Source organism: Notechis scutatus, chromosome 6, assembly GCF_049901735.1.
Source record: "Notechis scutatus isolate UNSWTSFEM ecotype Mainland chromosome 6, rNotScu1.2, whole genome shotgun sequence".
Taxonomy (NCBI): Eukaryota; Metazoa; Chordata; class Lepidosauria; order Squamata; family Elapidae; genus Notechis; species Notechis scutatus.
This window is the reverse complement of record NC_142014.1, coordinates 25,740,000-25,767,485: the sequence shown is the minus strand read 5'-3', so window position 1 is coordinate 25,767,485 and position 27,486 is coordinate 25,740,000. Positions and strand designations below refer to the sequence as shown.

Genomic DNA, 27,486 nt, shown 5'->3' with positions numbered 1-27,486 from the left:
TTGCTGGGTGGGCGTGGCCTAGTCGGCCTCCTGCACCACGGCAGGCAGGGGTGGGATTCTACCAGTTCGCACCTATTCGCTAGAACCGGTTGTTAACATTCTAAGCAGTTCGGAGAATCGGTTATTAGAAGAATTACTGGCCTAATCCTGTAAGGAAGGCAGGAAGGAAACATTCTGGTGTTGCTTACAGAAACTGCCTCTCCGTTAACCCTTATTACATTCTTGGCAGGACTAGACTTCCTGTCTCAGGAACGTCTCTTGAGTTTTTTTCCCCCTCTTTTGCTGGTACTTTGCTTGTGTGGAGTGACCATTCAAAGTTACAGTGGCACTGAAAAAAGTGACTTATGACCATTTTTCACACTTATGACTGTTGCAGCATCCCCACAGTCATGAGAGGCCAGGTGAGGAGATGCATGCCTTGATGTGAGTGATATTGAGTTGGCCACGCCCAGCCAATAACATGACCATGAAGCCATGTCCACCCAGTCACATGACCACCAAGCCATGCCCACTAACTAAGCCACGCCCACAGAACCGGTTGTTAAAAAATTTGAATTCCACCCCTGATGGCAGGGGGCCGTTTTCTCCCTCCCTGGCTCCGGAGGCTTTCCTCGAGCCTCCAGGAGGGCGAAAACGGCCTCCCCGGGCTCCAGAGGCTCTCCGGAAGTCGGAAACAGGCCCATTTCTGGCCTCCTGGAGCCTCTGAGAGGCCTGTTTTTCGCCCTCCCTGAACTTCCACGCGGGCCCTGCACTTACCTGAGATTCAAAACGGGCCGCGTGGAGACTCCTGGGAGGGGTGGAGGTAAGCGGGGCCAGCCAGTCGTTGCAACTACCAGTTCGGCGAACCAGATGTAAAATTAACATCTGGTTCGCTCGAATCGGTGCGAACCGGTAGCAGCCACAACAGAAACAAGCGAAGCCCCATCCATGGGATGCAGGTGGCACACGAAACCACACCTCCTCTGGTCCGTAGTAAAACCTCTCTCCATGCAACCGGTCCCTGAGGCCCAAATGTTTGAGGTCACTGAGGTAGTATTCTTTCCTAAGGCTAACCTTCCAGTGAGAGTCACCTTTTGCTCTGTGAAGAAGAGATGGAAGGTCTGATCTGCCAGTAAAAGGCAGATCAAAACAACAGTGTTGGAAGGGACCTTGGAGGTTTTTCTAGTTCAACCCCTGCTCAAGTAGGGAAACCCTATACCGTTTCAATCTCTTTGCAACCACCTACACTTCTGGTAGTTGCAACGACTGGCGGGACCACAACTTCTGGAGGCAAATGGTTCTGCTGAGTAATTGTTCTCACTGTCAGGAAAATTCTGCTTAATTCCAGGTGGCTTCCCTCTTTTGCTTAGTTTCTATCCTTTGTTTCTTCTGCCTTTGGGGAATAGGTTGACTCCCCTTCTTTTCTTTGGGTCAAGATATTTGAACACGGCTATCATGTCACCCCAGTCCTTCTTTTTATTAAACTAGCCATGCCCAGTTCCTGCAACCGTTCTTCGTATGTTTTAGCCTCCAGTCCCCTAATCCTCTTTGTTGCTCTTCCCTGCACTCTTTCCAGAGTCTCAACATCTTTTTTTCTATATTGTGGCGACCAAAACTGGATGCAACATTTTAAGTGTGGTCTTACCAGTGCAATATAAGGTGGTATTAACACTTCTTGTGATCTTGATTCTATCCCTTTGTTAATGCAGATGTGGACTGTTTTGGCTTTTTTGGCAGCTGCAGCACACGGCCAGCTCCCCAGTCCTGTATCAAATCCACACGCTGCTTTACCTTCCATAAATCCTTGGCCGTTGGACCCTAACTTTCTTTATTTTCTTGAACTGCAGCAGCAGAAGCGTCCAACTCTAGATCTGCAGAAGAACTTGAAAGTCACCAAAGCGGAGTCCCAGACTTCCCGTAAGTATAGGTGTGTCCTGGTGAACCCTACTCCACGCCGGTCATTGGAGGAAGCAAATGGCAGCCATTTGGCTGATAGGAAACGCATCACTGTAATGGTATATAGCGGTGATGACTAACCTTTTTGTCGTTGCGTGCCGAAAGCACGCGCATGCGTGCGTGACAGAGCATGCGTGTGCCTGCACCCATAATGCAATGCGCATGCGACCCCCTCCTGCTCGCCCCAGTCCCCTGCGCATGTGTTTGCTCCCCCTGTGCATGCGCAAGACAATCCCCTGCACTCCCCGCACCGCCCACGCATGTGTGTGCGACCCTCCGTGCCCTGTTTTGGGCCTAGTAGACCTCCCTGGAGCCTCCTGGGAGCCAAAATGGGCAGCGGGGGAGCTGCACCGCACACCCACTCCGCTTGCCCCGTTTTGGGCCTAGTAGGCCTCCCTGCAGCCTCCTGGGAGCAAAAATGGGCGGCGCCGCACCCCCGCCGCACTCCCCTTGTCCTCTGTGCATGCACACGCGTTTCTTGCATGCCCCCTGCCCCCCACGCATCCGCGGCAGAGGCCCAAATATCAGCTGGCTGGCGGGAGGTGCTCACACATACATCTTAGAGCTGAGCTGAGGCGATGGCTCATGTGCGCACAGAGATGGCTCTGCGTGCCACCTGTGGCATGTGTGCCATAGGTTTGCCATCACGGGTATATAGGAATGAGCTTGGGAAACTGCAACAGGGAGGAGAGCCGCTGTCTAGGGAATCATTAGATAAGAGAGACGGAGCCTGCAACTGTATAACAGGTAGAGTAAAAGAAAATCATTGGGATCGTCCCTAACAACAGCTGTAAAAAAAGACAGTAGATGATTTGTGCTTTCAGACTTGCAAGATTTTGTTAATGCCGCCTTACAATTTTAGCTCATCTGGTCCTATTTCCTGTCTGGTCCATTTGGGAAGGCTGACATCTCAATTTTGGACTCCATTGTGGTCGTAAGTTGAGGATTACCTGAAGGTGGAATGTAGCAAGGAGATGGATTCCAGGGGAGGGAGGGGCTGCATTCCGGAGGCGTAAGAGGCAACTCAGTTGTAGATATCATATGTGAGAGAAGGAGGGTGAAGACAGCTCCTTCCTAATGCAGGTAGTCCTCGACTTAGGACCACAATCAAGCCCAATCTTTCTGTTGCTAAGCGAGACATTTGTTAAGTGAGTTTTGCCCCAATTTTTATGATCTTTCTTACCACCGTTGTTAAATGAATCACTGTGGTGAAGTTAGTGACACGGTTGCTAAGTGAACCTGGCTTTCCTCGTTGACTTTGCTTTGTCAGAAGGTCGTAAAAGGGGATCACATGACCCCAGGTCTGCAAAAGTAATAAATATGAATCAGATGCTGAGTGTCTGGATTTTGAGCACATGACCATGGGGATATTGTGACGGTCGTAAGCTTGAAAACTGGTCATAAGTCACATTTTTTAGTGCCGTTGTATCTTTGAACAGTCTCTAAACAAACTGTTGTAAATGGAGAACTTCCTGTAATCCACATAGCAATGTTGTAGATGTGGATAGTAGAGTGTTTAGTCTGGCAAGATTCTGTCTACAGGTGTGGATACAATAAAAAAACTCGGCTTGGAAGAGTTGCGAGACGTGTCCTTCTTGACTTTGAGGCTGACAACAAAGTTTTTCTTTCTTAGGGCCGAGGATTAAGCCCTTGCTGCCACGGGTCAGTTCCTACTTGGTTCCGGTCCACTTCCCGGCAAGCGAGCCATTTCCTCTTCAGTTGCCTTCAAGGCTACCTCTGCCTGCAGGCCCGACTACTTTGGGGACCACGCAGATCAATACAGGGGAGCGCCCTGCACCAAAGGTCAGTCTCCCACGTCTCGTTTTTCTCGGGTGCGTGTTTGTCTGGGTTGGGGAGTCAAACTCAAGTCCCGCAGGCTGGATCTGGCCCCCATTGGACCACCCTGGAAACAGTGAAGGACTGGCCCACAGTGCCACTGCCAGCAAAAATGGAGCTCGAGAGGGCTGCATCTGGCCCTCCCGAGCTCTGTTTTCAGCAGCGATGGCGAAAACGGAGCTTGGGAGGAGCGTGTGTGTGGCCCTCCCAGGCTAATTTTCGCTGGCAGAGGGCTGCAGGAGGCCGTCGCAGCCGAAAACGGAGCCTGGGAAGACAATGGATTCCCCCAGCCCCACCCGGGCCACCACAGGTACCCCCGACACAAGTGACGTCAGTCTGGCCACACACACCCAGCCTCCCCCCTGAGGTCAAACACAACCCTGATGTGTCTCTAAGGAGCTTAGACAGGAGTCGGTATCCCTGGGAACTGAGGAAGACCTTGGCAGGAAGTAGGTTTATTTCCCCTGCCCATTGTAGGTCATAGTGTTCAGAGAAGCTCTGTCTGTGTATCTCAGAGACTCTGTGCTGAGTCCTTCCTTGTCAGCACTGCATTTGAAAATATTTACTTGGCAGCTCTCCAAGGTAGATCAGGTCTGTGCTCCTAATTACACCTTGAAAGACTGTTTGCCAGCTCTTTGGCTGAATGAATGCAAGAAATTCACCTTTGTTTAATAAAAGGGGTTTTGCCGGGACAAAGAGTCTGCTTAGTGCTTTTTGGGGTAGCCTAGGTCAGAACAGTAAGATTGTAGAATGGGGCAAAACTCACTTAACAGTCTCACTTAGTAACAGAAATGTTGGGCTCAATTGTGGTCGTAAGTTGAGGACGCCCTCTACAGGATCTGTGGCCCATGTATAGATTCCCTAGAACCGTGATGGCGAACCTATGGTGGTACGCAGAGGTGGCATGCAGAGCCATTTGTGCGGGCACACAAGCCCCAGCCAAACTTAACTGTGCATGCGCGTGCCTCCCAGTTGATTTTTGGTCTGTTTGAGGCCTTTTTCGTCCTCCGGGAGGCTCGAGGGAAGCCTCTGCAGCCTCGGGAGGCCAAAAAACAGGTCTTCCGAAATACCAGAAGTGCCCATTTTCAGCCTCCGGAGGGCCTCTGGAGCCCGGAGGAGGCTGTTTTGCCCTTGCAGTGGCTTGAGGGAAGCCTCTGCAACCTTTGGAGGCCGAAAAACAACCTGTTTCAGCACTTCCAGTATTTTCGGAAGGCTGCAGAGGCTTCCCTTGAGCCTCCGAGAGGGCGAAAACCAGCCTCAAACGGGCCAAAAATCAGCTGGGAGGCACGCACATGCGCAGTGCAGGTAAGGGGGGTTGTTGCACGTGCATGCGCAGGGTGGGGCACATTGGATTGTGGGTGCCGGTGCGCGCGCACTTTCGGCACACCACAACAAAAAGGTTCGCCATCACTGCCCTAGAAGATTTTGAAGACCCCTCTTGGCTCAAACTGCAGCTCTAATGCCTGAATAAATGTAGACTAAGAACAGTGGTCAGATTAAGAGGGCAAAATACATTTTTTATGGCTAAATGATAACTGACCCGCAGGTGAATATGTCTAAAAATCAAAGGCGGTTGCTGAGCTTCTTCCTTCCCACGTTGGTTTTGCAGCTCCTGCGCTCCAGCGAAGATCCGGTCCTGTCGCCTCCTCCAAGTTCCATAAAGGAGGAACACTATTGTGGTGAAGAGTCTTCTTCATTAACCCTCTGGCGCCCTCTTGAGGAAGGCAGCTGTACAGATAGCGGAAAACCATTGGCGGGAGTTCTGAGTGACGTTTTTCACGCCCAGGAGTGGATGTCCTCTTTTGTCCCAGGATGGCCTGTAAAGGAGGAACCAGCGGGAACTGGCGAGGAGCAGACCCTCTGTGTCCAAGCATCCCCCATAAAACAAAAGAGACAGGTTACAGGTCTTGGGTCATCCCCCGAAAACAAGAGGCAAGAATTGGGTAGATCCAGAAGGAAACAGCACTTAGCCCTCTCTTCCTCAGAAGAACCGGTTCTCCTTCTGCCCCTCGGTGGTGGCTCAACTTCCTTCCCGATGGGACACTGTCCTTCCAGTCAGGAGGAACCTCTAGGAACCCTCGTCTGTGGTCCAGAAGAAGAACCTCCAGTGACTTGCAAGTTGCCGATTGCTTCCACCCCAAATAAAACACCCATAAACACCTCTTCGCCCCTGGCACCTACTGACCCGTGGAGATTGACCCCTTCGGTCAACGAAAGGAGCCAGGTTGATTTCAGTTCCCCGAGATCTTCTCCCTTGCCATTCCTGTCCTTCCAGGATAATTTAGATATGGATTTTAATGAGACCCCGCTGAGACAATCCCTGGGTGATTCTCCCCAGGGCCCCCTTTTGAACGCAGACACGGGTGAAATAATCGCTGGGCTCTTGAACACTTCTTCTCCATCCAACAAGGTGGCCTGTGAGTTTGCAGGGGACAATTCCCTTCTGGAAGACGTTGTCTTGGACAACATGCCTGAGAATTGGAGCAAGCTCTCGCTAGACATTAGTTTTCCAGACCCTGGGAACGACAACCTGGAGACCGACCTGAGCTGGTCCCAGCTCCTTCCTCAGCTGAAATGACCCATTTTGGGCTCTCCGAAAATATCGGTGCCGTGTGCTCGGAAGGAACCAGTCCTGTACCCTACTGGCACTTCAGCCAATATGGCTCTTGATTAACTGGGAGGTTGCATGAATGATCAAGGAAGCCTTAACCATGGAGCTTGAAAGGAAACTCCCCGTCCTGTTTCCTACAGCTTTTTTTCTTTGCAGATGATGGTTTAGGCAAATTTACAACACCTTGTTAAAGGGGTCAGGTCAAAAGCTCCAGGCCTGTCAATAGTTTCGGAGACAACTTCCTTCTTTCAAAGTGGCAAAGTGTCTGGGCTACACAAACACCATCTTGTCTAGCAAGGGCCTTCAAACTTGGCAAGTTTAAGACTTATGGACTTCAACTCCCAGAATTCCCGAGCTAACATGGCTGGAGGAGGAATTCTGGAAGTTGAAGTCCACAAGTCAAGTTTGAAGACCCCTGTTATTTAGCCTTGAACCCCTTGATGCTTTGTGATGTGGGTGTGTGTGTGTGTGTGATTGCGTGATTGCTTGTTTTCTCCCCTGGCTTTTTCTAATAATAGGAACCCTGATCTATACCAATCTCATATCGCTGTCTGAAAAGCCTCAACAGGTTCAAGGCCTGCCAGACAGTCAGAAAATAATAATAATAATAATAAAAAAGTACCCCTTCACAGACTTTCTGCCACATATGTAGCCTAAACCAGAGTTTACCAACATTTCTAGCTTTATGGACCAGCTTGGAGGGGTGGGCAGAGGGGATCTGGCAAGCGGCCAGCAAGCGGGCGCAGGCAGTTCTATTTCCATGGGCAGCGTGCGCACCCGCCTGCCACTCAACACAAAATGGAGCGCACGGATCGTGCTCGCCCGCCACTCGCGTACGTGTGAGGATGTGCGTGCATGCGCTCGCCGCCCAGTTGCAAACCCCCTCGTGGCCCAGGCAGGTTGGGGACCCCCTGGCGTAAAGTGTGAAGAGAAATATTTTAAGGAGCCTCATTTAAGCTAACACTGAAGTGGGATTTGCTTTATCAAGAAAACGCTGCATTTTAGGGCCCTAGCTAGAACGTCTTTTGCCTCTGCACGAATTGCCAGGGCTTAAAAGCCGCAGCCAAGTTCAGGCACCGGAAGATGGAAAGGACAACCCAAAAGGCCACTGCTCTGGTCCCAAGGACTGCTGAAAAGCTGGGCTTCTCCATTTGCAGGCAGAGCAAACCCCCTGCTCTCCCTGAGGTCGTGGAGCTGGAAGTAGATTGAATTCCTTCTATTCAGATTCCAGTTGCCTTGATCATCTCCAGCAGTGACGCAGGGGTCCAGATATAGAGCAAAAGGCCACTCTAAGATGGTAGATTCATCCTTGTAAAGTTCTGGATAAGAAATTTCAGTGCAGGTAGTCTTCCATGGCAGTCCAGACTGCTCTCTCTCTCTCTTTTTTTTTTGAGAGATGTCTAAAGCAGAACCGGAATCAGGAAAGGACTATGAACCGTGTTCGTGGTCCTCGCTGCAGCAATAAAACCCGAAGGTTTGTCTTTTTGCACAATTTCTTCTCTTTAAAATCCTGCTTTGGCCTCCTTGGCAGGAGGAGGGAGCAGCCTGAAACGCAGGCTCAAGGCGCAGCCTTGCGATCTCGACTCAAAAACCGTGTGCCTCCAGTTTGAAACGAGACTGGCGCTTTCCCCAAAAAAAAGGTGTGCCGAGTTGGGCCCAGTCTCAGAACGGGGGCCTTTTAAGCAGCTTTGATCCGATGATAGTTTCCTTGAAACGTGTTGGAAAATGGGGTTTGGGGTGATCTTAAGTCAGGGATCTCCAACCGTGGCAACTTGAAGACTTGCGGACTTCAACTCCCAGCGTTCCTCAGCTGGCTGAAGAATTTTGGGAATTGAAGTCCACAAATGTTCAAGTGGCCCAAGGATGGAGACCCCTGTCCTAAGTGATGCTAGCCAGAAGAGGCACAGAGATGGACCGAGGCATCTAACCGCCCCAATTTGACAATTGTGGCCACTGGTTAAGCAGGATGCTGCCTCCTGGTTTTGAGGGAGCGCATGGCTGCTTCTAAGCATCCAGCCTTGTCTGAATAGCCCTTCCGTTCTGTGCATGCCCTGTCACTTTATCGTTGTTTTGGTAGTCCTCTGCCCTGATTCCAGGGTGGTGTTAGATTCTGCCTGGACAGCTCTCATCTTCGGGAAATGAAATCACTGATGAAAATTTCCCTTTGGTTGGATAACTGCAGCAAACCGAGTCCCTCACGTCCAGCTGGCTGGAATGATGGGAAGGTGGATGAGAGGATCACAAAACACTTGTTTTCTTGCTTTTCCCCCCGCACCTCTTACCAGTGCCCTCAGCTGCAAAAGCATAGCATCCGTTCCCGAATCCATATCAGGCACCTGCTCCTTTTAATATTTGGAAGCTCCCATCCGTTTTCTTGTGAAATCTTAACTCGGGTGGCGGCTCTTAAAATCGGAATTCAAATAACCGTGCAATAGCTCTTGCAATGTTTCTGTTCACTCTGGCTTGTCGCAAGCTCACGCCAATGTAAATCTAGCAAATAATAAAAGTCCGCTTCGAATCAGCCTCATCCTTTGTGACTTCAGTGTGGTTTTCATGGCGACAACACATGCGGGTCCGTTGTTCCCCTCCAGGAGGTTTTTCTGACTTTCCCAACACGGCATCCAAGCCCTGTTGCTCTTCCATCCGATCAGTTCTGATACCACCCATCCAAGATCTTGCATTAATTAAACCACGGGTGGGATTCTACCAGTTCGGCCTAGTTCGACTCAAGCGGTAGCTCCAATGATCACCTGGGAGCGAACCGGTTCGCTCCAACGATCTGCTGTTGAGCCCTGCCACCCGCCTGGGCTCCCACACTGACCTTCATTTCCTGCTTTTGAAGCGCAGCTGCTTTGCACGGTACAGATTGATGTGTGTCATCTGTTGAAGATATGGAGAGTGCAGGAAGTAAGTAGGAAAGACTGCGCCTGCACAAAGTGTGTGTGTGTGTGGGGGGGCACACGCACATGTTCAGAGTATTACAGCATAAATTCAGCACCAGAAAAGTAACACGGGTGACTGAGGCTTCATTTAACTTCTTGATAAACATACAAAGTAAATTTTACAATACCAGTTATAGATTTCTCCAACACAGCAAACTCAAACAGAAGCAGATATCTTGCAGGTTCAGAGCAGAGCTCTAGTTTTCAGCAAGCAGGCAAGCAAGTCACAGAGGAGAGAAGCAGTTTCACCTTCAATAGTCAGACTCGGAGCTTAACACGGCTTCAGAGCTGCAGAGCTTCATATAGATCCACGCCTAGGCTATTTCAAGTTTCAGTTTCCAAACAGTCCTGTTTCTTAAATACATCTGGATTTTAGCTAGGAATGATACTTTTTTTATCAACATCGATCAGGACATCACAAATGAGTAGGCACAACATGATCTTAGACTGAGTTGTGGGATATGGATGAACTAAAAATGACTCCTAACAGGCTGAATTGAAGAGGGCCTCTTCGGAAGGATGTCCCTGAATTTGGGATTACTCAAGGTAAGTATGCATGGGATTACAGAGAAGTTAATACTGGCTTATATTCCGTATTAAACTTCTAAGTCGCACAGGCTTGCTTGCCTTTAACCGAATAGCACGAATAAATCAAGAACAGGCAATCCTGCAACCAGTTTCAAAAATTAAAAATCTGACAAGTGGGTAGCAAAATTGGAAGCCCAGGAATGTTTTTAATCCCTCCCCCCATCTCTGTGTAAGAAAAAAAAAAAGCCACCGTTTTCCTCCTTCAGCCCTTGACTGAAGTCACAGTTCCTAGGATGTGACATCACAACTAGTTGCTGTGGCAATTCTTCAGCTATGAAAATGGGAAAACCAACTATGTAGAAGGCAGAAGAGAGCAGCTCACAGGACAAAGGCAGGTAGTTCCCTCGGCTTTATACATGGGGAAATACAGTTTTTCAATCCCATAATTCAGTTTTGTTAAAATATTCATAATCGCCTCCTCCCCTTGTTTGCAAACACAGGTTTTCTTCCAAGGTCTTTGAGGTATGTAGGCCTATAGTTTACACTCTAGGGACCCGGTGGCTCAGTGGCTAAGACGCTGAGCTTGTTGATCAGAAAGGTCGCCAGTTCGGTGGTTCGATTCCTAGCACCACATAACGGATTGAGCTCCCGTTACTTGTCCCAGCTTCTGCCAACCTAGCAGTTCGAAAGCAGGTAAAAAATGCAAGTAGAAAAATAGGGATTACTTTGGTGGGAAGGTAAAAGTGTTCCGTGTGCCTTCGGCGTTTAGTCATGCCGGCCACATGACCACAGAGACATCTTTGGACAGCGCTGGCTCTTCAGTTTTGTAATGGAGATGAGGACCATTCCCTAGAGCCGGAAACGATTAGCACCTATGTGAGAGGAGAACCTTTACCTTTAGATCAGTGGTCGCCAACCAGTGGGCCGGGGACCACTGGTGGTCCGTGAGAAAATTTTGGTGGTCTGGAGAGAAATGTCACCCCCAAAGCAATTAATCCAGACTGCACGGGAACACAAGGCTGCGCCACCCACAGGGCCCGCAGGAACACAAGGCTTGTGTCGCTTGCATTGCAAATAGCATGAGGTAGTGAGGGGAGGGGGGAAAGGGCAGAGGGGGGAAACTTGCCTGGCCACCGGGCTGCTTCTTTCTGCTTCTGCTTTGGGCTGCACGCAAGGAAAGCAGCAAAAGTCTTTCTTTCTCTCCCTCAAACTCCGCCAGAAATGAGTCTTTGGGACCCTCCAAGGCATCCTGCTCCAAGAGGCTGTGCTGGCGTGACAAGTCTCACAAAGACTCATTTTCTGGTAGAGTTTGGGGAGAGAAAGAAAGACTTCTGCTGCTTCTGCTGCTTTCTTCTTGCATGAAGCCAAAAGAGTCTCTCTCTCTCTCTCTCTCTCTCTCTCTCTCTCTCTCTCTCTCTCCTCTCCCTCCCTCCCTCCCTCCCCCCTCTCTCTCTCTCTTTAGGAAAATGGGATGGGGAATTTTCCTGCAGACTTTTTTGAGGGGATTTTCCCAGGGTCTCTGGTCCGCAGGATTTAAAATTATGAGTTTGGTGGTCCCTGAGGTCCAAAAGGTTGGCGGCCCCTGCTTTAGATTACAGTATAGCTATTTACAAGTAGTCCGTGACATACAATCATTTGTTTACTGACCGTTTGAAGTTACAATGGCACTGAGAAAAGGGACTTAGGACCATTTTTCACACTTACAACCATTCCAGCATCCCCATGGTCACGTAATCAAAATTCAGGGGTTTGGCAACTGACTTATATTTATGACAGTTGCAGTGTCCCTGGGGTCATGTGATCCCCTTTTGCGACCTGATAAGTGAAGTCAGTGGGGAAACAAGATTCACTTAATGGCTGTTTTGCTAACTTAACAACTGCAGTGATTCCCTTGACAGCTGTGGCAAGGAAGGTCATAAAATAGGGGGAAAACTCTTAGCAACAGAAATTTTGGGCTCAATTGTGGCTGTAAGTCAAAGACTACGTATAATTTTGGAACGAGAGAAATGTTGCACATTTCTTTCACAAAGCCTTCAATTATCTTTGAATATCTAATGCTAATACCAAACTTTGGAAAACACTCTATTGACTCAAAGATTGTGGTGTAAGATTGTTTAGAAAATGCCATTTTGATTTTCTCATGCAAAGTGGACAATGAGGAAGCCATTTTGGGGTAGTGGATAAAGCACTGGGCTGAGTGGTAGGGTGGCCTAGAGGTGGAGTTCTCGCCTCACAATCAGGAGGCTGCGATTTCTATCCTAAATAGAGGCAGATATTTCTCTCTCTGGGCACATTGAGATTATATCTGCTGAATAAAACTCCTCATTGGTGATGGGAAGGGCATCCGGTCAGTAAACGCTCGGCTCCATTCAGTTGCCCAGACTCCACCCCGCAAGGAATTATGGGGTCATTAAAAGACGATGATGATAAAGCACTGGGCTAGAAACCAGAAGACTGAGCTTGGCCCAAAGCAGCTGGGTTCCTTGTTCATCCTTCTTAGCCCTAGGAGAAAGAACGCAAGGACAAACCGCTTCCAAAATCACGCCAAGAAAACTGAAGGGATTTGTCACCAGGAAAGCTATAAAAAGAACAAAAGGAAACTGATGAATCAGTTTGAACTGCAAACTTTAATGGTTGAATAGAACAAAGAATTAGCAATTCCTATTATAACTAGGCAATGGGCAGAGATGTCAACATCAATATCGGGTCTTCAAAAGATCTCGGGTAATATTTTCTTCCACAAAATATTATAGATTTATTGGACTCCATTATTTTTACATCAAAAGGGCTTGAATAAATTATGGTTATTGGCTATGCGATGCTTAAAAAAAAAAGCTTGCACCATGTCCTATAATGGTTTCATTTGGGGAGAAAGTTATTAACCGGTATTAACTCGACAATGAGACATTTAATATTCCCAGATGTTCTTTTGTGGTCTTTTTGGAGCTATGTTTGTATTGCATCGAAATTGTCAAGGGAAGGTCTAAGAAGCTGCCACAGAAGAAGGGGGCCAACCTATTTATCAAAGCACCTGAAGGCAGGATAAGAAGCAATGGATGGAAACTAATCAAGGAGAGAAGCAACCCAGAACTAAGGAGAAATTTCCAGACACTGAAAACAATTAACCAGTGGAGCAGCTTGCCTCCAGAAGTTGTAAATGCTCCAACACTGGAAGTTTTAAAGAAGAGACCGGACAGCCATTTGTCTGAAATAATATAAGGTTTCCTGCCTGACGATGGGGTTGGACTAGAAAGGTCCCTTCCAACTATTCTGTTAAAGTGGATTCTCCGTGCCCCATTTATATCTAAAATATTTAATTCTTCAGCATTAGAAAGTTAAATATAGAATCCAGAGAACTTAATATCTGCAAAAGTGGCTAGCAACCTATGAATCATTCGCATTGAGATGTGGATTATCTAGGGGTGATTAAAATGAAACATGGCTACAGCTCACTGAAATCTTTAGAACTTATATAGGAGTATCTCTGAATATATGTGTGTGTGGTTTTTGGTTTGCTTGTTTTTTTCTTCTTCTCTTTGTCATTTTCTTTCTGGTTTATTTTTCTTTCTGTTGATTTAATTTTTAAATTCAATGAACAACAGTATAATTCTTTTTTTTTTTTAAAGACAACATGCCATCTCTTAGAACAGCATGGACCGACTTGGTTCACAAATGGTTTCTTTTTGTTCTAAGGCTGGAAGTTCTGGATTGAAACTGACTGAGCTTTGCAAGAAGCATATCCGAGAGCTCCAGCTGCTCTCACACCATGTGTATGGTTAAGGGGACTACATTTGTCACTAGGGATGTCATGATAGCAGTGTTCCAATATCTGAGGGGTTATCACAAAGAAGAGGGAGTCCACCAGTGTTGGGATTCAAATTTTTTTACTACCAGTTCTGTGGGCGTAGCTTGGTGGGCATGGCAGGAGAAGGTACTGCAAAAACCCATTTCCTCCCCACCCCACTAAGCTGCTTTCCAGCTCTGTTCTCCTCTGTAGGGAAACAAAAGAAGACCCAGCCAATCAGCTGGGACTCAGGAGGCAGAGAATAGATGGGGGCGGGGCCAGTCAGAGGTGGGATTTGCCGGTTCTCTTAACTACTCCAAATTTCCACTACCAGTTCTCCAGAACTGGTCAGAACCTGCTGAATCCCATCTCTGGAGTCAACCTATTCTCCAAAGCCCCTGAAGGCAGGACAAGAAGCAATGGGTGGAAACTAATCAAGGAGAGAAGCAACTTAGAACTAAGGAGAAATTTCCTGACAGTTTAGGACAATTAATGTTTTCCTTCTGAAGTTCTAGGTGCTCCATCACTGGAGGTTTTTAAGATGCCATTGGTCCAGAATGGTATAGGATCTCCTACTGGAGCAGGAGGATGGAATAGAACAGGGGTCACCAACCTTTTGGACCTCAGGGACCACCAACACCATAATTTGAAATCCCACGGACCACTAATATGAATTTTGACTGACGGTGGCTTGCTGACGTTGATGGGAAAGTCGGTCCCATATTCCAGAGCTGCAGTAGTCACAGAACTGGCCCTTTGGTCACCACGGAGCAGCTGCTCCACCGCCCCGGGTGCACTGTCCTGCCATGGACTGGAGGATCTGCTCCTGGATGACTGACTTTCCCACCAATGTCAGCAAGCCACCCCAGGGCGGATTTCCCTCCCCTGCCATTGGTCTTATTTTCCAGTTCCAGCTTGCATGGCTCTTCTCAAGGTAAGGTTTGCGCTTGGCTGAAGGGTGGGGGTCAGTGGGTGGCCAGGCCATGTGGGCGGCACAGTCTTGTGTTCCCGCGCAGCCTGGATTAATTGCTTTGGGGGGGACATTTCTCTGCGGACCACCAACATTTTCTCGCGGACCACCAGTGGTCCCCAACCCACCGGTTGGCGACCACCGGACTAGACCTCCAAGATCCCTTCCAATTCTGTTATTTGGTTATTTGGGCATTCCCTTTAAACTTGGGGAGTGGGAAGGATATTACAAGGCAGATGAGGAGTGGAGGAGATGGCTGATGTATGAAGAATGAGTGTGACTGGGACACAAAAGCCAGATTTGTCTCCCCAGGGATGCTTAAGTAACGTATCTGAGAAACCACTTCGCCCGATGGGATTAGCCCACCCCACCTATGCTGGCAGAAGGGACATGTTGTGGATCCCGTCAGCCAGGGAATTTTGGCTGGAGGGATCCAGAAGAGCCTTTTCTGCCATGGTTCTCACCCCCTGGAAAATCTTGCTCCCGCTCCCAAGGTCGGATCCGCTTCCACCCTTTTCCCCTCCCTTTCCAACGGCCTTGGAAACGTGGCTATGCCGACTAATCTGTGGCCCCAATGGGGATGTGACACATTGGAGGTGGCTGATGGAACATCTCCACCCTATGAGCACTTTCCCCCACTACCCCTCCCTCTGCATCTTTTTTAAATCAATTTTTAATTTTATTCAAAATATTCAAATGCAAATTCCAAAGAGGAAAAAATAATACAAAACAAAGCTAAACGATTCTACAGCCCCAAAAATTGGATAAACAAAACATGCATATACATAAATTGTCCTCCCCAGTTGTATACTGATAAATCTATTTCAAAGATAATAACTTCTCCCTCCCTTGTGAAGCAGGCACACAATTTATAAATTTGTACGATATTGTTTACCCAAATCCACTTAGCCTGACATCTATTCTAGATTGATATCCTGCTTGGTTTTATTTTAATTGCATTTTGAAATGTAAGATGTTCATTTATTGTTTTCATGTTCTGTCCTGCATTTTAACAGAATTAACAGTTGGAAGGGACCCTGGAGGTCTTCTAGTCCAACCTCCTGCTCAAGCAGGAGACCCTATACCATTTCAGACAAAAGGTTGTCCAATCTCTTCTTAAAAACCTCCTGTGATGGAGCATTCAATAACTTGGTCCTCAGCACCAATAAGACCAAGGAGCTTATAGTGGACTATAGAAGGAACAGATCAGACATCCCTTATCCATAGAGACCGAGTGGAGCAAGTGGTCAGTTTTAAGTTTCTGGGTGTTACCCTAAAAGAGGACCTGACCTGGGGTGCCCACATTGCAGCCCTGGTCAAAAGGGCCCAGCAGAGATGATACTACCTGAGGCTTCTCAGAAAACAACAACTGAATGGAAAACTGCTGGTGACCTTCTACCGCTGCACCATAGAGAGTATCTTAACTTACTGCACCTGTGTAGGGTTTGCCAATTGCACAGGGGCAGATGGGAAAGCACTCCAGAGGGTTAACGTCATTGCCCAGGGGATCATGGGTTGCCCTCTCCCCTCTTTGGAAGTGCTTTATAGTTCCCGCTGCCTTAAGAAAGTTCAAAACATTCTCAAAGATCCATCTCATCCTGGATCTTTATTTGAACTATTACCACCTGGCAGACGGCACAGGATAATAGGCTGAAAAACAGCTTCTATCCCAGGGCAGTAACTCTATTGAATTCTACTGTATAGTGCAATATGAATGCAATATCAGGGGTTTTCAATTCAATGTATAGAATGCGAAGGAGGTGTGTTTATTTTCATGGTCATGATGTGCGCTGAAGATGCTGTTTGATTTCCTTGTATGAGGTCCAATGACAATAAACTAAACTAAACTAAATTCACAACTTCTGATGGCAAGCAGTTCCACCGATTAATTGTTCTAAACTGTTCAGAAATTTCTCCTTAGTTCTAGGTTGCTTCTCTCCTTGATTACTTTCCATCCATTGTTTGTTCTACCTTCTGGTGCTTTGGGAAATAGGTTGACCCCCTCTTCTTTGCGACAGACATACAAATATTGGAATACTGCTTTCATGTCACCCCTGGCCCTTCTTTGCACTGGACTAGACAAACCCAATTCCTTCAACTGTTCTTCATACGTTTAAGCCTCCAGCCCCCTTCATTGAATAACACAGACATTTTATTCATTGTCTGTAAGCTGTCTAGGGTCGCCCTTTGGCTGGATGGGTGGCATGCAAGATGGATCAAATAAATAAAATATCATAATCAGAGGTGGTCTTCAGCACGTTCTGACCAGTTCTGGAGAACCGGTAGCAGAAATTTGGAGTGGTTCGGAGAACCGGCAAATCCCACCTCTGACTGGCCCCGCCCCCATCTATTCTCTGCCTCCCATTGAGTCCCAGCTGATTGGCTGGGTCTTCTTTGGTTGCCCTGAACAGGAGAACGGAGCTGGAAAGCAGGTTGGTGGGGTGGAGAGGGAATGGAGATTTTGCAGTAAATTTCCCCCAGGAGTGGGGAGGGAATGGAGATTTTACATGCCCACCAAGCCATGCCACGCCCACCAAGCCACACCCACAGAACCGGTAGTAAAAAAATTTTGAATCTCACCACTGATCGTAACCTTGTTGGAGCTTGTGAGGGCTGTGGGTCACTTTCTTTTTTCCCCCAACTAGGACTCCTCCGATGGCCTTTTCAAGATGTCTACGTGGAAAGAGAGGCACTACCTCTGTGCGGAGAAATACATACCGTGGCCAGGATTTTCTCCCCAACCCTACCACAAACTAGCTACTCAGAAGCCTCCGTACACAGATTCCAAAATCAAAGTTTGCCAGAAAATCCGCTGCCCCCTCGAAGAAGCTGTCCTCTGGCACATCTGGGGCTACCATACCTGGTTGGATGTAGGGAGGTTGCCGCCCGTCTACCGATCCAGACCGGACAAGCCTTTTGATAGCAACACCTGGCGATGGATCACTGCTCCCAGGAAGCCTTCCTTGACCGAGCCCCCCGTCCCACCTCCTTCCCTCTTGGATGGGAACACCTACACCAAGTTCATCGAAGGGGAAGGCTTGTTTGTGGACCTCAGGCACAAGAAACGAGTCCTGGGCCTAACGCAGAAAGAAGTGAACAAGTGTGAGCAACTGAAGTTCCGGAGTGAGTGTCGGGCTCCACCTTTAGATGCTCACGGAAACATCATGCCTCCCGAAATGCTCAGGCGGTAAGATAGCAATATCACTTAAGACTTATATATTGCTTTGTAGTGCTTGACAGCCCTCTCTAAGCAGTTTACAGAGTCAGCCTCTTGACCCCAACAATCTGGGTCTGTGATGACCCAGATTATACCACAAACGTAACAAAATCCAAAACGTAAATAAATGTCCTTTAATGCCTCCAACTTGGCCCCACTGTTCAATAATTCTCAGTTGGAGATAAAACGTACTCAAAAATAGTCTTCAAAAGAAAGCAATACAGTCCAAACTTAATGAGCAGATAAAGGTGAAATAAAAAAAACCAAAACAAACTGCAATGATGAAATTTCCACAACGGACTAGGATAAGGAATTACCAAATTCAAAGAGATAACACGGCACAGTCTGTTGGAAGGACGCCAACCAAGATAACTTCAGCCCAAGATAAAACACGCTTTGCTTCTGGCAACGCTGTGTTGTAATTGTCTCTCTTATATACTAGTCTCCCCAGCTGCCACCAATGAGGGGGATCATGGCCGCTTCCTTTCTCATAAGCCAAGTTGTTTCCTTCTCCGTTCCTCCCTGCATGTCCTAGGATTCAGAGGGGATGGGCCTGGTTCTTCCTCTGACTGCCCAGCCAGCCTCTGCCCTTCCCCAGCCTCTTCCACAACCTCTGGAGCCACATCTCCACTCCCTGTCGGTTGTTCTTCCTCTCCCTCAGAGTCCAACTCTACCAAGGGCATGACAGGGTCCTCATTTTACCCACCTCGGAAGGATGAAAGACTGAGTCAACCTCAGATCAGTGGCAGTATGCTATCGGTTTGGACTGGTTTGCCTGAACCAATAGTAAAAAATGCCTCCCACGATCAGCTGAGGGGAGAAAGAAGAGAAAAGAGTAAGATAAGCCCTCCCACCCACCTCAGCGCTTTTCTCTCAGCTGTTGTTCTGTGAAGTGCACCCGATTTTATGAAGTTTATTTGCTGGTTTGTTATTAATTGAAGTATTGCAATTCAGCGAAACATGTGGTTGTTAAACAAACCCAGCTCACTTCATTGACTTTGCTCATCATAAGCCAACTGGGAAGGTCGCAAATGGTGATCATATCACCTCAGGATGCCACAATACAGCTAAACCTCTATTTATGGCCAACAGTTCATTTAGTGACCATTCAAAGCAGAACGGCACCGAAAAAGGTGACTTATGACCATTTTTCACACTTATGACCATTGCAGTACCCCCATGGTCATGTGATCAATGTTCAGACACTTGGCAACTGGTTCATATTTATGACGGTCGCAGTATCAAGGGGTTGCATGATCCCTTTTTGCGACCTTCTGACAATGGGAAGCCAAATTCACTTAACAATCCTGTTAATAACTGAACAACTGCAGTGATTCACTTAACAACTGTGGCAAGAAAGGTTGTAAAATAGGGCAAAGCTTGCTTAACAACGGTCTTGCTTAACAGCAGCAATATTGGGTTCAATTGTGGTCATATGTTGAGGACTATCTATATATCAAAATGGGAACAAGAAGATGGACAGGTGGACAGCAGCGAGCCAGGGGAGAGGTAGAGACTGCCATCAATCCAGCATCCACCTACACCTCCGGTATAGAGCTCCACAATATAGTCCCCAGCAGAATTGTTCCTATCACCTATAGACAGAATCTTGCCAAATTAAAGCAAACCACTTCCATCATTAAAATGTACTCAAAGAACTTCTAGGGAGGAGCTGTGTGGATTCTCTTCCTCCCAACTAAACTATCTAAATTTTGTCTACAGAGATCCAGGTCATGGTTGTCCCAAAGGTGCTTTTTTCACCGAAAGCTAACTGTACTTTTGTGTGTGTGTGTGTGTATGTGTGTGTGTGTGAAGACATTTCGCTTCTCATCCAAGAAATTTCTTCAGTTCTGACTGAAGAACTGAAGTCAGAACCGAAGAAGCTTCTTGGATGAGAAACGAAACATCTTCAAGGAAAAAGTCCAGTTGCCTTTTGAAAAGATATCTAAATTCTGCTCTCTCTTGGTCACCCGGAATGCAGCTCTTCCCCTCCTGGGAATCCAGACTACATTCCACTACATTAGCTGTTTCTCAAGCTCCCTTCGGTGCTGGAGATTTTGCGTTATCTGAGAAGACTTCCACGTAGTTGGGTTATGGAGGGACACTGGCAACCTCCAGAGCTGGATTGCATTTCCTTCCTGTTTTGTTCCTCCTCCGTTTTCTTTTGTTCTGACTTTTCTACTTCCCTCTCAGTTCTGCTGCCTATTAAAAGGGAAGTTCTGGTGCCTTGTGCTATTGTGGTCAACAATTGTGTGTGCCTTCTGTTCAAGCAGTTGGATCCCGGTGCTCCTGAGAGTTTCTCACTTTCCTAGTGTCCTAGTGGAACTCTGAAAATAGAGTCCTCTCAGTGTGTATTTGCAACGGGGCCAATCTCTCCCTTTGGCGGAGAATTTAGGCTCATTTTTTCAGCCCTCATCTCAAGGAGACCATCATCTTGGACCATTGATTCATTCTTAAACAGTCCAGCAACAAACCATGGCTTCCCCATGGCTTGGAAGGAGACCCTGTTCCAACCTAGGCTTCTCCAACAACACGAAGTCGACTCCTCATCCCAGTAAACCCCTTTTATTTAGTTTACAGTGAATTCCTCTCCAGCAAAGTCAGGGCCAACAGTCTTTCAAGAGATTTCACAATTACAGACCTTTATCAGGCTTGGAGAGCTGCCAGGTCGATATCTTCCAAACGTCACTCTGTAGCAGACAATACTTGGCAAGGAGTCAGGAACAGATCTTCACCCTAATGAATTGAACTGTCTCCTGCAAATACCCCTCCCCTTTCGCTCCTCTTTTATTCCCTATGGGAGGGGCCATTCACAGTACACCTGTGCCCTTGCTCCCGAGTCGACCCTTGTTCCTTAGCTCTTCCTTTCTTCTGCCAGCTCTGTGCAAGTGCACACTGGGAACAGGCTCCAGCTATTCTTCTGCCTCAATGATGTCCAACTCTGACGGCAGCTGATAACTGTCAGACGGCCCTGGCTCCATCTCTGCCTCCGATGCAGAGCCCTCGTTAGAGCCTTCCTCAGACTCCAAGACTGGCCCATGTTCCTCCCCAACCTCCTCACTGTCCGATTCTGCTGCCAGCACTGCTGACCGCTGGTGGGCCACAACCGATCCGGCAAATCTAGGTCTTATCTCAGCTTAATCTAAAATGCCGGTAGGTCTCACCTACGACCAAAACAGAGCCTCAGATTTCTACTATTGGGTGAGACATTTGTTATGTGAATTTTTGCCTTGTTTTATGACCTTTCTGGCCCCAGTTGTTGAAGGAATCCCTTCAAATGCTAAGTTACTAACATGGTTGTTAAGTGAATTTTGGATTCCCCGTTGACTTTGCTCATCAGAAGTTCACGAAAGGGGATCACATGATGCTGAAACAGCATAATATTATAAATATAAAATATAAATACAAATATAAACCAGTTGCCAAGTGTCCTGAATTTTCATCCCATAGCCATGGGGATGCTGCAGTGGTCATAAGCATGAAAAAAAAGTCATGCCACTTTTCTCAGTAGTGTTGTAACATGCGACCCGTCACTAAACGAATGGTTGTAAATTGGGGATTACCTGTACCTCTGAGTAATCTGTAGATTATGGTACACGATAGCAATAGCAATAGACTTATATAGTGCTTCAAAGTGCTTTCCAGCCCTCTCTAAGCAGTTTACAGAGTCAGCCTATTGCCTCCAATAATCTGAATCCTCATTTTACCGACCTCAGAAGGACGGAAGGCTGAGTCAACGCTGAGCCAATCAGGATTGAACTGCTGGCAATCGGCAGAATTAGCTTGCAATACTGCATTCTAACCACTGTGCAACCATTGCAGAGATAGCAATAGCACTTTGACTTATATACCCAATTCACAGTGGTGTACTTGTAATAGACGTATGATGATAGCAATAGTCAATCAGGATCAAACTGCCGGCAGTTGGCAGAATTGGATGCAGTACTGCAGTCTAACCACTGTACAACCATTGCAGAGATAGCAATAGCACTTAGGCTTATATACCACTTTACAGGGCTCCACAGCCCACTCTAAGCGGTTAATAGAGTCAGTACATTGCCCCCAACAACCTGGCTCCTAATTTTACTGACCTCGGAAGGATGGAAGGTTGAGTCAACCTTGAGCTGGTCAGAATCGAACTGCCAAACAGCTGGCAGCTGGCAGTCAGCAGAAGTAGACAGCATTCTAACCACTGCACCCACACGGCTCTTAATATACTTGTAATAGACGTATGGTGATAGCAATAGTCAATCAGGATCAAACTGCCATCAGTCAGCAGAATTAGACTGTACAACCATTGCAGAGATAGCAATAGCGCAGACTTATATACCACTTCACAGTGCTCCACAGCTCACTCTAAGTGGTTTAGAGAGTCAGCCTATTGCCCCCAACAATCTGGGTCCTCATTTTACAGCCGGTCAGGATTGAACTCTGGGCAGTGAGCAGAGTCAGCCTGCAATACTGCATTGTTACAACTGTGCCACTATGCTTGCTTGCTTGCTTGCTTGCTTGCTTGCTTGCTTGCTTGCTTGCTTGCTTGCTTGCTTCCTTCCTTCCTTCCTTCCTTCCTTCTTTCCTTCCATCCTTCCTTCCATCGTTCCTTCCTTCCTTCCTTCCTTCCTTCCTTCCTTTCCTTCCTTCCTTCCTTCCTTCCTTCCTTCCTTCCTTCCTTTTCTTCTTTTTCCTTCCCCTTTCTTTCTTTTTCCTCCCTTGCTCTCTTCCCATCTTCCCATCTTTTTCTTTGTCTTCCCTCTTTCCCTTTCTCCATTCCTGCCACTCCTTTTCCTTCCTTCTTCATTCTCCTTCCTTCCCTTCCTTCCTTCCTTCCTTCCTTCCTTCCTTCCTTCCTTCCTTCCTTCCTTCCTTCCTTCCTTCCTTCCTTCGCAAGCACTAGCACTTAGACTTATCTACTGCTTCATAGTGCTCAGAAGGATGGAAGGCTGAGTCAACCTTGAGCTGATGAAAATTGAACTGCCGAGCTGCTGGCAGCCAAAGTAGCCTGCAGTACTACATTCTAACCACTGCGCCACCACCACTCTTACGATGCTGGCTTCCTTAATGCAATCCTGGTAAGCAACGGTAACAGTTGTTATTGTTCTCCTTATCTTTTGGACAGGTACAAACATCTGCTTTCAGGAAGAACCCCGGCCTCCGTCTGTGTGGCGCTACAACCCGTGGTACCTTCTTCTCCAGAATGTTGGAATTATCCCTGTCCGAGCTTTCAACCCCATTACCAAGACTCTGCTGTTAAGTTTGCTCTGAAGAACAGTGGCCCCCTTTACAAGGAAGTGGTGGACAAATACCAGGAACTGGTCCTCTGTGGGAACCAGATACGGTATTCCACTCCAGCCAGCCAAATAAGCAAACAAACCTAAATTCTACCCTCTAAAAAGTCCAGATTTGGGATGTCCAAATACAGTCCGGACTAGCTACCAGCATTTACCCCAATGTTGTCATTCTGGGTGTACGTACATTAATTTTATAGTCATTCCTTCTCCCAACAATATCCTCTGGGAAGTTGAACATACCACTGGGGTCCTCATTCATGATGAACACAGGTCAGAGGTTTGTGGGAGTGGAAAAGAAGCAGCATTCTTGCCCTGCTAATGGTAAGAGATGCTAGTTAAGAGCTGCTCGTTGACCAACTATTTGCCCAATAGAGCAAACACATGTTGATTAGGAAGCACAAACCATCATTGACACAAGCTGCTTTTCTGAACTTTTCTACCAAGCTTCAATATTGGATACAACCTACATGTGTTGGACCGTATTTTGGATATGTTGTAAGGGGACTACTCAAAATTCAGAGATCCAGTAGCTGTGGGGAGTTAGTTGTAGATCCCTTGTTCAACATAACAAAGAAGGAGAAAGATGTTCTTCAGTCTTTGAGCAATGTTCTTAAATAATGATGCTTCTTCCTCACCCTTGACACTTCCATCTTCTGTCCATCTCACTCAAGGGTCTTCAAATTTGGCAAGTTTAAGACTTGTGGACTTCAACTCCCAGAATTCCTTTTTTTATTATTAATGAAGTTTTACTGAATAAAGTGTTAAAAACATAGGATGCGGTGTGATCGTCCTGACATTCCTGTTTGTCATATATATTACAGTTGTCATGCCCCTGTTGGAATCTGATTCCGAGGGGGAGGTTGAACAGCTGACAGGGAGTGGGAATGTGGCTCCGGTGGCTGTGGAGGAAACTGGGGAAGGGCACAGGCCAGCTGGGCATTCAGAGGAAGACCCAGGCCTACCCCCTCTTCATCCTAGGGCATGCAGGGAGGAACGGAGAAGGGAGCAAGTGGGTTACAGGAGAGAGAAGGGCCCTGATTCCCTTCATTAGCTGCAGCTGGGAACACAGGGTTTAAAAAGGGCATTTGCGCACAGCACCTTTCTGGAAGCAAAGCGTGAATTATATTTGTTTGTCGAGGCTTATCTGGGTTCTGGCGTCCTTCCAACTGTGTGTGTTTCGTTATCTTTTGAAGTCTGCAATTCCTTATCCTGCTTTGTCTCATTAATTGCTACAGTGTGGTTTGTGTTGATTTTTATAATTTATATGTACTTTGGGTTCAGACTGAATTTCTTCCCTTTGGTCATGCCCCTGGTGGAGACTGACTCTGAGGGAGAGGAGGAACAGTTGACAAGTAGTGGAAGTGTGACTCTGGAGGTTGTGGAGGAGGCTGGGGAAGGGCAGAGGCCGGCTGGGCAGTCAGAGGAGGACCCATCCCCTCTCCATCCTAGGACATGCAGGGAGGAGAGGATAAGGGAGAGACATGGTCTACTCAGGAGGAGAGGGCCTTGGGATTCAATTTTTTTTTACTACCAGTTCTGTGGGCATGGCTTGGTGGGCATGGCAGGGGAAGGATACTGTAAAATCTCCAGTCAGAGGTGGTATTTGCCGGTTCTCTGAACTACTCAAAATTTCCGCTACCGGTGCTCCAGAACTGGTCAGAACCTGCTGAATACCACCTCTGCTTGATCCTCTTCATGGGCTGCAGCTGTGACAACTGGATAAGAGGATGGACCTGAATACTGGCGAGTGCTGGAAAAAAAGCATGGAAATATCTCTAATTTATGGTTCCTCTCTGAGTTTGGCATCCTTCCCAGTGTGTGTTATCTGTGGACGTCCTCCAGCCCTTATCTTGCCTGGTTTGTGTTATTTTTTACTCTTTATAATTTAAACAGCATTTCTTCCTTCTTGTAACTGTTTGTGTGGGAGTTTTTTTTTTGTCTCCAGTCAAGGATATTTGGAGCTTGGAAGCAAAGTGAAGGAATACAAGGGGCTTCACCTGTTTTTTGTGACTGTGTTTATTTTGTATCCCACCCTGGGTCATCACACCTTTACAGACCGTTATTGGGAGAGTTTTCTTTTCTCTAGCCAAAGATAACTGGACATTGGGGGCCCAGTTGGAGGTATTAAAGGGATTTTACCTATTTTTGTGATTTTGTTGCTTTTGTGCCACGCCCGGGGTCATAACAACAACAGCATGGAATACATGCTTTATATACATTTACACATTTATGTAATACTTTATATTTCTAATTATCTGTTCTGCCAACCCTTGTTTAATTTGATTCTGGATCCTTCCTGTTTTCCCCACCATTGACAAAATTTATCCCATACTTTATAATATTCTATCTCATCTTTATTTTTCATTTCCAAAGTTAATTATCCATCTCAGCGCTTATCCACATCTTTTTTATTACTTCACTTTCATCGGGAATTTCTTTGTCTTTCTACTTCTGAGCAAAGGTCAACCTTGCTGCCGTGATAACTCTCCCAGAATTCCTGAGCTAACCTGACTGGAGGAGGAATTCTGGGAGCTGAAGTCCACAAGTCTTAAAGCTGTCAAGTTTGAAGACCCCCTGCCTCTAACACAATAACGTGGCAGCAGAAATATAACAAGTTCTTTCTGCTCTACTGTGCATGCTGGACCAGAAATATTTGCATTTTAAAGCCTTATTTTGTTTCAAAGTTAAAACGCTCACGTCTAACGGACACTAAGCGTACGTTTTACTGCTAAACATGTTTGTAATAAATTAATTTAAATGGTCTGCCGGATATAGAATTGAGATTCCAATCAATTACAGATGGTTCTCAACTTACAACAGTTCGTTGAGTGACCGTTGGAAGTTTCAAAGGCACTGAAAAAGATGACTGATGAATGTTTTTCACACTTGAGACCAGGGGTGGGATACATTTTTTTTTAACAACTGGTTCTGTGGGTGTGGCTAGCTGGGCATGGCCATGTGACTGGGTGGGCTTGGCTTCTTCTTCTTCTTCTTCTTCTTCTTCTTCTTCTTCTTCTTCTTCTTCTTCTTCTTCTTCTTCTTCTTCTTCTTCTTCTTCTTCTTCTTCTTCTTCTTCTTCTTCTTCTTCTTCCTCTTCTCCTCCTCCTCCTCCTCCTCCTCCCCTCCTCCTCCTCCTCTTCTCCTCTCCTCCCCCTCCTCCCTCCTCCTCCTCCTCTTCTTCTTCTTCTCCTCCTCCTCCTCCTCCTCCTCCTCCTCCTCCTCCTCCTCCTCCTCCTCCTCCTCCTCCTCCTCCTCCTCCTCCTCCTCTTCCTCCTCCTCTCTTCTTCTTCTTCTTCTTCTTCTTCTTCTTCTTCTTCTTCTTCTTCTTCTTCTTCTTCTTCTTCTTCTTCTTCTTCTTCTTCTTCTTCTTCTTCTTCTTCTTCTTCTTCTTCTTCTTCTTCTTCTTCTTCTTCTTCTTCCCCTCCCCCCTCCTCCTCTCCTTCTCCTTCTTCATGAGCACACCCACCAACACACATTTTTTTTGCCTCCTGGGCCTCAGGCAAGCCTCCTGGAGAGCGTTTTTGCTCCCAAGAAGCTTCTTTGGGGCCCAGGAAGGCAAAAAAATGGAGCATGGCAGGAGAAGGTTACTGCAAAATCTCCATTCCCTCCCCACCCCACTAACCTGCTTTCCACCTCCGTTCTCCTGTGCAGGGCAACCAAAGGAGACCCAGCCGATCAGCTGGGACTCAATGGGAGGCAGAGAATAGATGGGGTTGGCGGGGCCAGTCAGAGGTGGGATTTGCTGGTTCTCCAAAGTACTCAAAATTTCTGCTACCGGTTCTCCAGAACTGGTCAGAACGTGCTGAATACCACCTCTGATGCTGACCAACAGAAAGTTTCTATAAATGCTGCAAATGCAAAATGAAACACACACACATATACACACAGTTTCAGCCAATCCCCATCCTCTCTGCATGCAATAAATGGGGCATGATTTTTTGACCCTCTCCCTAGATTGAAAAAATTATGCAGCTCTTTAGTTTCATTATGTTTGTTTCTGTTCACATGACAGGTTCAACTGAATTGGTCCCGCAACCCAACAATATTTCTTTATACTAGATCTGGAAGGACACAGTCATGCAAACTGGGTCACAGTGTCCTCCATATTGAAGACTGCAGAAGTCGCACCCGCTTCCTTCAGGCCTGCCCACAAAACTTCATTTCATCAATGGTTCTTTTCCCATTGGTCAAGGAGGCAGCGGGAGGTGGGGTATGAGTGCTAGAGCCAATTAGCCTTTTGGAAGGCGTGTCCTGTGTTGCCAAGTCTTGTTGGTGAGTGTAGAAGGCAGAAGGCCTTGAAGGAGAGAAGGAAGAGATCCTATCAAGGCAATAGCAATTGCACTTAGACTTATACACCGCTTTACAGTGCTTTCTC

General features: G+C 47.1%; 2 protein-coding genes across 3 annotated transcripts in view; both read left to right on the top strand.

The window, feature by feature from the left end:
* FOXM1 (forkhead box M1) overlaps window positions 1–8,908 on the top strand; it is a 34,483-nt gene extending 25,575 nt beyond the window's left edge. For both annotated transcript variants that reach the window (XM_087967720.1, XM_026679247.2), the window contains 3 exons: window positions 1,827–1,896; window positions 3,569–3,738; window positions 5,381–8,908. In XM_087967720.1, the coding sequence (XP_087823846.1) occupies window positions 1,827–1,896; window positions 3,569–3,738; window positions 5,381–6,349 (1,209 nt within the window). In that variant the 3' untranslated portion in view covers window positions 6,350–8,908. The remainder of the gene's footprint in view (window positions 1–1,826; window positions 1,897–3,568; window positions 3,739–5,380) is intronic.
* Window positions 8,909–17,275: 8,367 nt separating this feature from the next.
* TEX52 (testis expressed 52) lies at window positions 17,276–23,198 on the top strand. The gene is made up of 2 exons (XM_026679246.2): window positions 17,276–17,793; window positions 22,940–23,198. Exons 1-2 carry the CDS (start codon window positions 17,276–17,278, stop codon window positions 23,196–23,198), a joined length of 777 nt encoding a protein of 258 aa, XP_026535031.2.
* The last annotated feature ends 4,288 nt before the right edge of the window (window positions 23,199–27,486 follow it).